Source organism: Gastrolobium bilobum, unplaced genomic scaffold, assembly GCF_033153095.1.
Source record: "Gastrolobium bilobum isolate Gb01-03AN ecotype WA unplaced genomic scaffold, APGP_CSIRO_Gbil_v1 utg2182, whole genome shotgun sequence".
NCBI lineage: Eukaryota > Viridiplantae > Streptophyta > Magnoliopsida > Fabales > Fabaceae > Gastrolobium > Gastrolobium bilobum.
Genome location: NW_026899651.1, coordinates 327,205 through 338,867, shown reverse-complemented (window position 1 = coordinate 338,867; position 11,663 = coordinate 327,205). Strand labels below are relative to the sequence as shown.

At 30.4% G+C, this 11,663-nt stretch overlaps 1 protein-coding gene across 1 annotated transcript; it reads right to left on the bottom strand.

The window, feature by feature from the left end:
* Positions 1-1,184: 1,184 nt before the first annotated feature.
* Positions 1,185-2,113, bottom strand: LOC133292274 (mini zinc finger protein 3-like). Its single transcript, XM_061490674.1, has 2 exons — positions 2,099-2,113; positions 1,185-1,926 (listed from the first exon to the last, which is right to left on the bottom strand). The coding sequence occupies exon 2, from the start codon at positions 1,759-1,761 to the stop codon at positions 1,519-1,521; it is 243 nt and encodes an 80-aa protein (XP_061346658.1). The 5' UTR covers positions 1,762-1,926; positions 2,099-2,113; the 3' UTR covers positions 1,185-1,518.
* Positions 2,114-11,663: the final 9,550 nt, after the last annotated feature.

Here is an 11,663-nt window from a genome sequence, read left to right as displayed (position 1 = left end):
CAATCTTACCACTAATTAATAAGCTAAAATGATGTATTAATTGACGTTCCATAAACATTTTAAACTCTGTCGGGATAGAGAAGTCTTTCAACATTCTTTCCTCAATTTTCTATGCCTCTTAACTGCCAAATTAATCTAACTAGCTGTCTCTCTCGGGAACGGGGTAAGAAGCATGGAAAGAATTGAACATAAAGAGTTATACTTAAAATGGTTAGACCAGCTAATTAATAAGCTCCTTGCAGCAATAAATCCTAAATAATGAGTTAAAATATTAATAAATATTAGTATACATTTTTGTATACTATCGATGCGTGATCAATTAGACTCTTGTCTATATCGAGAGCTATACCAGGATTCGTAAATGGGCAAACTAGCTATAGACAGAAACAGTTTACATGATCAGTAGAAGTTCTTCGGTCATTCTATGTCAAGATTGACCGAATTTGACAGTACATATAAGGTATGGTACATAATTCATCAATCAGACAACTAAAAAATTCGACAGTTCACTCATTAAGTACAATAAAGCAACCAATAGAAGAAAGCTTTTGTACCTCTTCCCAACTCAAAATATATAAGCTGTACAATTAAAATTAAAATCGGAAAGTTTACTTAAGATTTACACAAAGTCATATGTAATGAAAAGCTTGACGCACCACTTCTTTTAGTTAGAAACTCAAGTTTTCCAAAAGCGATGGGTCCTTTGAGCACGAAGTGTGTGGCTAATGTATAAGTTTGTTTTTATTATTATTGAAATTTAACTTTATTTAAAAAAAATTATGGATGGTGTTAAATTATCAATCACTTGATTATAAAGATTGTAATATTATATCAATAATCAACTAAAAAGCAATACGTAGTTTCCGACTCATGATCGAGTTACTCATACGATTAATTAATTAATCCTTGGATTATATATGTACCCTTAGTTCCTCCTAATTTATTGTCTGAGATCCACCCTTGCTATTGGGTGAATGTCAAAATGGTTACAAAATGATAAAGGAGCCTAATCGGTTTAGCTCAATCTCACGTACATAAAAATATATGGGCTCTTATGACTTGTATGAAGATAAAAGAGAGCAAAAGAAAATATGAGTCTCACGTTTTTTCACGTACGGAAATAAAGTTATCTTTTAACATCACAAACAATTAACCCAAAGTTTTAAATCAGAATCAAAAGCTCATTACAACCAAGTTCGAATCCGTACAGCTCATTTCGTTTACAAAGAAGAAAGAGGAGAAAAGAGAATGGAATTATGAGAATAAGAAAAGAGAACAATTTGAACAATATTCGAAGAACAGAAATCCGGAACATTAAAATTTTGATCTACCAGAATCAATGTCTCTCTATTGGCAATCAAAGCTTGCAAGAACCCAAAGGAAGAAAGATGGGAAGAAAAGTTCAATCAGTAAATTCAATACACAAATTCTGCAATATATATAATATTTCTCGTGTTTCTTTTTTTTTTCTTTTTCATTTTAGGAACCAATTACGATCAGAGCTAGGTTGAGGGTACCTCAGTTTGCAATCTGCACTTCCCTTTTGTGAAAGTTCCTGTGGCAACCACAAGCCGCACACATAAGCGCACCACTTGTTCCCTCCTCTGCGCTAGCCATGAACTCTCTGCATCCATCCACAGCATAACCTCCACTGTTAGCTGCATGATTCTTCTGGCACTCCCCATATCTAATATTTCTCAACGCTGAAGATGAAGTGTTGCAACCATCTCTTTTCACAACCACCACCTGCTTCTTTTTCATGTTTGCAGAACCCTATGGCACTAAATTTAGGTTCAGTTCAGTTCTTCATTTCATCCACAACAAACCCAGGATTTCGGATATAGGTAACTGTAGATGATGATAACTGTAGATATAGCGCTAGCAGTGTATATAGACGCAGTCTGTGTTTGGTGAACAACCCTAACCCTAGCATGTAGATTTATAAATGGCTGTTAGGTGTAAAGCACTAGCTGGAAAATAAGACCATAAATAATCACGGGGAATTATAATAAGTAAAATAAGTAATATTATGATCATCTGTTTACACAAAAAAAGATCATCTGTTTCTTTTGGAGGTATAATAATTAGTAAAATATACCGTCCCTCTGATTCAGAACCGGACAAAACTTAAAATGGGAACTTAATGAGGGAATGCTTGTCCTCACACTAGCCGTACAACCCTAAGAATTGATGGCTCACCTATCCATAGAAAGGTCTTCTTCCAAAAAAAAAAAAAAATTGGATAAAAGAATAAGCTCAGCTAGCTCTATATAGAGTAGATTATTCTTATACGAATATTATAATAAGTCTTGTACTTATTTTTATCCACATGACTAAAAAATTAGAATTGAGTTTTAACAAACATATATATTTACACCGATAATGTAAAATGATCTTCACCAAAATTAAGTATGATAAGAGAGACTTGCTTTTTGGCCGAATACTTCGATTAAACTATTTAGGGCAGAGATAGCCGCTAATTTTAATATACAGTGGGTCCAATCTGATGCTCAAAAGGCAGATTGCTGAGGAGGCCCTTCCAACTGTGACAACAACTCTTGTACGATTCTAATAATTATAAGACTATTACCCCACTCTCTTATATATATGAACGTGGACCTTTATCTTCACTCCTTGGATCAAATCAAGGAGTAAAATTTTGGTACTACAAGAGTACTCAATAGGTATTTCAATTTTTTACTTTTGGTAAATTTTTTATTTTTTTTGAAAAAAAAAATTCTGCAACATTAATTTTTTGTTTTTTGAAAAAAATATATACCTAATTGGGTACATTCGATACACATACAATTTTTTTTCCAAATCAAGGACAATCATAACTTTTTAAAATTTGAACATCAGATGCTCTTCAACTAGCTCTCAAAGCTACCCTAATGCAATTTGTGTGTAACAGGAAAAGAAACGATGGCACATAAAACTTTCCATTGTACATGTCCTCTGAATAGAACCTGGCATATAGTTTTTAGTTTTCACAGCATGACTTTTCAAATATAGGAGGAACAGCAAAATTGAAAGATAAAGAGAAGAAACAAAAAAAAAGGTGTCCGGTTTCTCTGCATAATTAGGATCATGAAATATTCTTTATTGGGCCGGAGAATAGCTTGGGAAGAATAAGAATACACCATAGACATGTTTGATGTGAAAGGTCTGGATTAATTCTTCAATGAAGCCATGAGTAATACATGCTCAAGCAGGCATGAGGAGCCTCCACAAACAACATATCAAAGTAAAGAACTAGAAAGGACAAGCCCACAATGGGGCACTAACATGTGCGCATTTGAGAAACTGACAAAGGACAAAGACACCTGTGCTTGTCAATCAAACATAGACATATATAGTTCATTCATATATTAGATGAATCGAAAATTCTTCTTTGGATGATCTCCTTTAAAAAAATAAAAAATTAAACTCATCAATGATATATTTTAACCGGAAAATCAAACAGTAGAGGTCGATCCATATCGCATGTTAATTAATTTGTGTTGAAAGAATTGAAGTTGAGAGACTAAAACTTTCTGTGAAGAACTCAAAAAGCAATTTAATTTATATATTGAAGTAGCTTCGTCCATTATCTTTGTGTTGCTGAAATTAATTATTAGGATTACATAAATGACTAGTTAGAATTGAAATATGTATGGGGAAATTAAGAGGGAGGGTTTGCAAAGACAATGGCATGAGTTTGCCAGCGTTGAAAGGTGAATTGTGTACAGCTTTCTAGTAGCAGAGAATTTATGAAGGCGTTCAAACAATGTGCTGAGCCTTGCTGTATACCAATCTGTCCATTTGGCTAAGGCCAAGTACTGATGGAAGTGTGTGTGGCTGTTTTGTTCTATTGAAGACGTATGCGTGTAGGGGTCACTATTCCCATATTGTTCTTCACTCACATATATTAAGTATGAACCACTAGCCCATATCTACATGTCCTGCAGAAGCCAAGATTTCCTTATCCTACGTACTTGTTGGTGGAATCCTCGAAACGATGAGAATATTTTCAATACTACCGACGTATTGAGTAGTGAGTACGTACGAATCTTATTTAAAATGAAACTATACACTATATATATATATATATATGGAATACATAAGCATAATATTAAAAAAAAAAAAATTCTTTTCTAGGAAATATATCAGGACCGGTGTTATATTCCTTTTGGTGGGATATAGGTAATATGATAATATATTAGATTTTTTCCAAAACATAGCAATTTGAAATAGGATTTCTATACCATAAATCGTGATTCTAAACTCCCAAGGTAACTCAGTTGGCAACTGAGTTTCAAGAGTTTGCTTGAGTCAGGAGTTTAAATCCTGTCTCAAATAAATTCTTGAAAAATCTTTAATTGGGGGTCCGAGAACATATCTCTCTCTTCGAATGTGAGATTAATCTTATTCTTTTTTCGATGACGAAGTTCAATGCACCCACTGTTCTCATGAGAGGATAGCCGCCATACTTCAAGAACAAGGTGACCGAAATAAGTTGAACGAGTATATCTCCATATTATACCAAAAAAAATCTTGATTCTATGATGCTTAAATTACATATATATCTGTAATTTCATAAAATGAGACATTTTATATGTGCTCATATGTGGAATGAAAGAAACCTCTTAACCACGCCAAAGAAATTTTTCGAAAGTGGGTCCTGAGAGCTGTCTTTATTTTCATTTTTCTTTCTTAAAAAAAGAAAAAAAAAAGTTACCATCTTTGGTATAATGGCAGGTCTGATATCCCTGACACATATTTTGCACATTGGCAAGTTACTATTATTGTAGGAATAACATTTTTTATATTATTATTGCCTTGGTCAAGTAACGGTAACAGCTTAAATTATGGGTCCAGAAGCTCCACCTGGCTCATTTTTATTGATGCCGGCTATTAGATGTGTTCTCGTGTGAACAGTCGCACCAAAGATTGAGAAATTTTAAAAAAAACTTAATTTACATAATAAAATAAGAAAAATATTATAATTACTATTATTTTAACCTTATTATTCTTGTTACTTAATTGGTTACCGTTGGATGAATTTGAATTTTGAAGTCAATGGTAGTTAATTTTTCTCATTTTCCAACCGTTCATTTTAAATTAATCAAACGGTAACTAATCAAGTAATAAGAATAGTAAGATTAAAATAGTAGTAAATATAACTGTCCCTTAAAATAGTGACATATTTTTAATAAATAATTAATTACTATAATTTTTTGAGCCAAATTTGAATATAAATTGTGTTGAAGCTGCCTTAACACTAGGGGTGAAAACTGATAATTTTCACATTGACATAATATGAAAAATTTATATTAGAGTTGAACCGTTTTCAAATTTATTTTGTTCTCGTATTAGTAAATACTGACATGAATAAATTTGTGTCGTGGTACATGTTACGTGCCAACCCATAAATACAAAATTGATCCGCATTAATCTTCTTACATATTATTCGTGTTGTGTTGGGTTAGGTCGTGTTCGTGTTTAGTGATTCATGTTATGTTGTGTTAACCCGTATCACCCCTTATTTGACATCTCAATCTAAAATCTTAAAATGCTAAATTTATAGATTTTTTTCACTTATATAGTTATTACTACTTAGTTCATGTCTAACCAATATAAAATTTCTCTATCCACACTTGAATTTCCAGCAAATGGATATCACCATAATTTATTTACAGACGACTAAATCGTGTAATATAAGCGGATCCAATTTGTGTATATATTAATTGTTCTAGAATCAAGATTAGGAACACTTTGTATTGGGCGAACACTCACCCTAACTAATTTTTGGCTCCACCATTGACACATTGAGGTAATTCTCCTGAAATTTTTACATAATTAGCTAATTAACATGTCAGCCACCTGATTACAATTGCAAGCCCAAAGGGTTAATATACACTAATCAGAGATAAAGCTTCTTAAATTATGGGTCCGGTGTGTGCATCGTCATCGACAAATAGATCCAGAGGATTAATATACACTAATCAGAGATTATTTAAGAGAAGATTCTACTAATTATGTAATTAGTGGACGATCCACCCAGCATACTAAAGTATCTTTAATTCCATCAGCATCCAAATTTAAGTGAAGTCCCTTTCTCCAAGTTAGAGCGTCTCTATCTCCTTAATTATTGTTAATAAAAAAAGCAAGCATGTGTGAGTGTGTAGCAAATCCATGAAGAAATATTAAGAAATATAAATATTACTAGATATATGAAAGTGATGACACTTTGAAATTTTTTAAAGTATATTTAACGTTAATTTAACATATTTAGATACATCAATAAAAAAAAGATCATGTTATATAAATATGAACTTTTATGAATATGATGTGCATCACAAATTTTATGATTGGAGTTCTTAACACTCTAAATAGCATACTTTCAATTCTCTTTAACTATTTTTAAAATAAGGCGTGTTGAATTTACTTGCGAATATATAATGGAAACAACTTAATAAGAAAAGAATGATTTTTGACAAAATTATTCCAAAAAGATATATGATCAGTCTGGAATAATGTTTATAAATTAAAACTAAATAACCCTAACATTCCCTTGTATGGTTCAACTTTAATTTATACTTTATAAAAAAAATTATTTTTATTTTTGTTAATGAGTTTAATTTTGGGATTTTCTTACACAAACACAGTATCTATTAGGCATAACTAATCAGAAAATAAACTACCAAAAAAAACTAATCAAAAAATCAAGATACATTAAAATAACAATAAAAAAGACAACAAAAGACCCTGCTGAAGGTATTTTAAGGTTATATTGAGTTTTTGATTTGTTGCTAAGAAAGGTGTGCTCGTGCAAAAACTACTCTTAATTTTGATAAGAGTAAGAAGATTTTACCCTTACATTTATCGACGGATCATTTAAGTTTAACTATGGATTAAATTCTTATTTAGGCACAATCTATTAGAAGTACTCAAATTATATATTAATCGACATGTTTAATGTTAATAGCAACTAATAGAATTGCACCTGTATTTAAAATATCATTTACCCATGTCAAATAATGATTGAGTGCTTAAGAAAAGACGAAATAGACCTTAACAATTTCTCTTAATTATATTAAATGAAATATCAAATTCATTAAATATGTCAAATTCTTTAATAATTCTCCCCAAGATGATTTTTTTTTTATGTGATTTTTTTTTGCAAGTAATGTTTGCCTATTATTACACTTATGATTGACTATGTAAAGTTTCCTTTTGTGGTGGTTTGCGAACTAGAAAAATTATTGGGCTTATTTTTCACTTAAGAAAAAAACTTTTAGATTTTTGACATTAATTTAACATAAAGATCCATGGAGGAATTATTGTTCTTTTTTTTCTTGGAAAACCATATAAATATAAGGCAAAAATATTTCTTTTGTCACATAAGATAAAATTATCTTATGCAATATCAAAATGACGCAATTTTTGGACTTTAGGTTAAAAAATAAAAGGTATTTCAAAATTTTTATTTCTTTTTGTATTATGAATTTTATTAAAATACTTTGTATATTTTATCCTCTAAACCCCAAAACGGCGTTGTCTTGAGGTTGCAAGAAATAATTTTATCTTATGTGATATGAGAAATGTTAATCCTCACATAGTTGCAGAGCTACTTAGAGATTAGCCAAAGGTACTGATTGATTTTGATTTTCAAAAATAATACATATTTTCTTTAAATATTATGATACAACTTTGACATTGGATGAGTTTTAAAAAATGGTATGCGGCGATTTAACTTAAGGCCATTGTGCTATAGGATTTTTTTAAAAAAAGTTTTTTCACATTGCTATTTTCCCATTACTAAATCGACCAAAGCTTCTATCCATGCGTTTTTGCTTTGACTTTACGTAACGCACAGCGAACAGCTTCTACCACGAACTACCCGTTTGGGCTATGACGATTAGATCAAGATAGCCCATAAGTTTTGGGCTATTAATGACCCTCTCTTTTGGGCCTGAAAGAACAAACTTCTGTATGACTACCGAAATTAGAGGACAGACTTGACTACATAGCAAAATTTAGTTATAAGGCGTAGGTTCAGGGAATTTTTTTTTTTATCTACGAATCATAATTTTTGAAAATATGATAAAAATTGGCTTTCCAAAAAATGTTACAAAAAAGCTATTTAGAAAGCTAAAATATTTTCAAAAATATTGAACCAATTTACCTGATATTATATTTGGTTGATTGAAAATATTACTAGAAATGTGTTAACTTTTCCATTTTTTCGGGATCAATTTTTTTGATGTTATTTGTGGATGGTATTTTTGGTTAAATTTTTCTCACAAAACAAAATTATGAGAAAATCATATTCCCGAGAAAAGTTTTTAAAATCCTCTTTCAAATATGGATAATTTAGATTACCACCTTCAGTTCCTTAGGAATCTAAACAAAAACCATCTAACAAACACCGTTCAATTAAGACGAAGGGGCATAATTTACTCATCCATCCAAGAATTATTAAATATATGCTACGTGCTGAATGATGATTCTATTTCATGCATTGTATGATGATTCTATGAAATAAATATTCTCATGTTTGTTTGCTTTAAAAAAAAATTGAAATGGTGATCGGTGATTTCATACTATAATACATCGACGCTGATACGGGACACGACACAACACGTTAATTTTAAAAAATATCATTTTTCGATATTTTGGGACGCGTTTTGATATTAAATAATATTTTTAGTATATATAATATAATCTATATTTAATACATATAATATAACATCCCATAATAAGTCATATAACCAATCAAATATTCAAATTTCATAACATAAATATAAAAAAAATAATTTTTCATTGCTTCTTAATTTTTTATGTCAAATTTCATAACAGCAAAAAATTACTTTTTTTATATTGAGTTAATAAAATAAAATTAAGACCTAAAAAACAAATGTGTCAGAGCGTTGACCGCGTCTCGAAAAAAGTTGATTGCGTGTCGAAAAAACGTGTCGAAACGTTAACCGCATGTCTCAAAATATTAACCGCGTGTCGAAACGTGTCGGACACGTGTCCTACATGTCCGACACGCACATTTTGAAAAACAAAGCATGTCCGTGCTTTGTAAATTTCATACTATAAAATTTTAATATTTTTTCCCTAACATACTCTCATTTATTTTTTTAGAATGAAAATTATTAATTTTTTTTTATAAATTTTTTTAATTTTAAGCAACTCTTCATGTATTAAATTAGTATTAAATATTTATTTAATATTTAAAAAAATAACAATTTTGTAAATATGTAAAAACAAAACTCTATCATAAAAGTGCATGTATGAAAGTTTACTACGATAAATAAAAGAAACCAAACACAAACTCTGAAAATTGAGAAAAGAATAAAATTATTGGGGGTGTATATATCGACAGATAGTTATATTCATGGATCCTATATAATAAATTAAGACCATATTGAGGAGATTTCTCATATTGTTTTTTTCAAAGGAAAATAAAAAAATTTATTTCATACAAACATTTATTATATATTATTCACCAACATTATAAGCTTATAAAATAAAAATTAAAGTGAACAATATAATTTAAAAAAAAAAAAAAATATTTCTGCAGTTACTGCATATAAGTTATCTGCATTTATTTTCAAAACAACATCGTTTTGGGATTGAAAGTTTAAAAAATTATAATTATAAAGACTATAATAACCCTGAAATAAATTAAAATTATTAAAACACCATAATTTCCGTCTCAAACGATATCGTATTGAGTTTACTGTAAATAATTTATCTGCAGTAACTGCAGAAAAAGCGAACCCTTAAAAAAAATACTTTAGTTCATTTTCTTTGTTTTGTGTTTTATATCATCATTTCCCCCCTTAAATACTTATACTATGCCATCCCCCCTCCTCCCAAAAATAAAATTCATTTTCTGTGCACACTTATGACTTTATGTGTGCCTCCCTTTCTAGCGTCTAGGATACCTACCTGGGTATTTTTTTTGTTAAACAAATCTGTCTGTTGAGGCTAACATATTATTAGAATTTTAGCTCAAAAGTCAACCCTAATAATCCGAAGTTTCAAATTAATTTAATCTTAAGTATGAGAGGTATATCAATATAATTAATCATTTATATTATTACTATTATTAACATTAAAGGGCTAGATTATTTGTACGTTTATTTTTAAGGAGAATATTATTTTCATGTTATATCAGAGAAAAATTTTCTCATGCTCTCACAAATCAAAGGTGGAACTCATTTTATATATTTTATTCTCTCTTCTATAATTTGTAAGTGCATGAGAGAATAATTTTCTTATATTAATATGAGAGTAATATTCTCCTTATTTTAATACTTACTTTTTTAGAAAAACGTCATGGACTTGGATGACATTATTAATTGTACGCTTTTTCCCAATACTCGGAAATTTGCAAAAATGTAGTTGAGTTGAATGAGATTACATTTTCAGAAGGGGAATGAATTAGCCTTTAAAACAGTTAGAAAAGTAATAAAATAATTAAGATAAACCGTAAAAAAATAATTAGATCGGTTACTGGCTATAAGGGATTAATAATGCGCCGGTGGATCTGTTCCGGACGATATCTCAGTTGTTGGAACTTGGAACATACAGAAGTATGATCTATACATCTGTGCCGAATTTGATCGGTAGATCACATTGTGACAGCACAATGTGAAGATGAATAGGACCGTTCATGTGTACTGAAAGATCGGATTCCTTGATGCAATATTTTCTATCCATTCTTGTGAACCAAAATGGATGATACTATTCATAGGGTCCAAAAGAATTCCTTATAGTTATTGTCCTTTACTGAGAATCAGGTCATTATAGGCCACTACTGTTAATATTCCTATATATATATATATATAGGATTTGATTTTTTCATGTTGCATGAGAATTCAATTCTCGTGTTGTGACTCAACTAGTGGTGGACCCCATATTTATTAGAAAAAGAAAAAGAAAAGAAAAACTCTATCGAAGGATCACTAACATGAGAGTTGAATTCTCATGCAACATGAGAAAAATTTATATATATATATATATATATATATATATATATATATATATGTATGCTTGGTTGCCAAATGATGTGGCGGTAAAGGAACAACGAGTTAAGGTTAGGTCCCTCTTCCCAATATGTGTGGTAAGGGAAGGACGAGTTAAGGTCCACATTCCCAATGTAACATATAGTTGACCCACAAGGAAACCGTGATATAAGTGCTTGACCCCTCAGGACAAGGCCAACCCTTAATTTTGCTCTTCCTTGTGCCACATGATTTACTTAATCCAATGTCTGGTTAGATCGCAAGGGGCATGTCTTACATCCACATGTGGTTCTCTCTTACTTGGGTAATGCTTGAAATCCGAATCATACAGATACCACGTTACATGGGTTCTATTATCTTACTTGAATTCAAGGCTGTGCTCAGAGGTAACTCTTGAGAAATTGAACATTTTAATAAGTTTCTATTTTAATTCATCAAAGATATATTTAATATATTATCTTTTTTAGAAATTTATTTCATTAATTTAGTTTCGTCGGTCTGTGTTGACAAAATTTGAAAAGGGCAAAACCAGAGAGCTAGGCAAAACACAACATGTTTTCTTCTTATTCTGATTGTGCATCCCATGGACATCTTGCTTCAGCAACTTTATTTATTTATTTTTTTAATTTTAATTTTAAATAA

What these genes read in the sequence shown, in the direction of transcription:
- LOC133292274 (XM_061490674.1), bottom strand. Translation starts at nt 1,761, where the DNA reads ATGAAAAAGAAGCAGGTGGTGGTTGTGAAAAGAGATGGTTGCAACACT.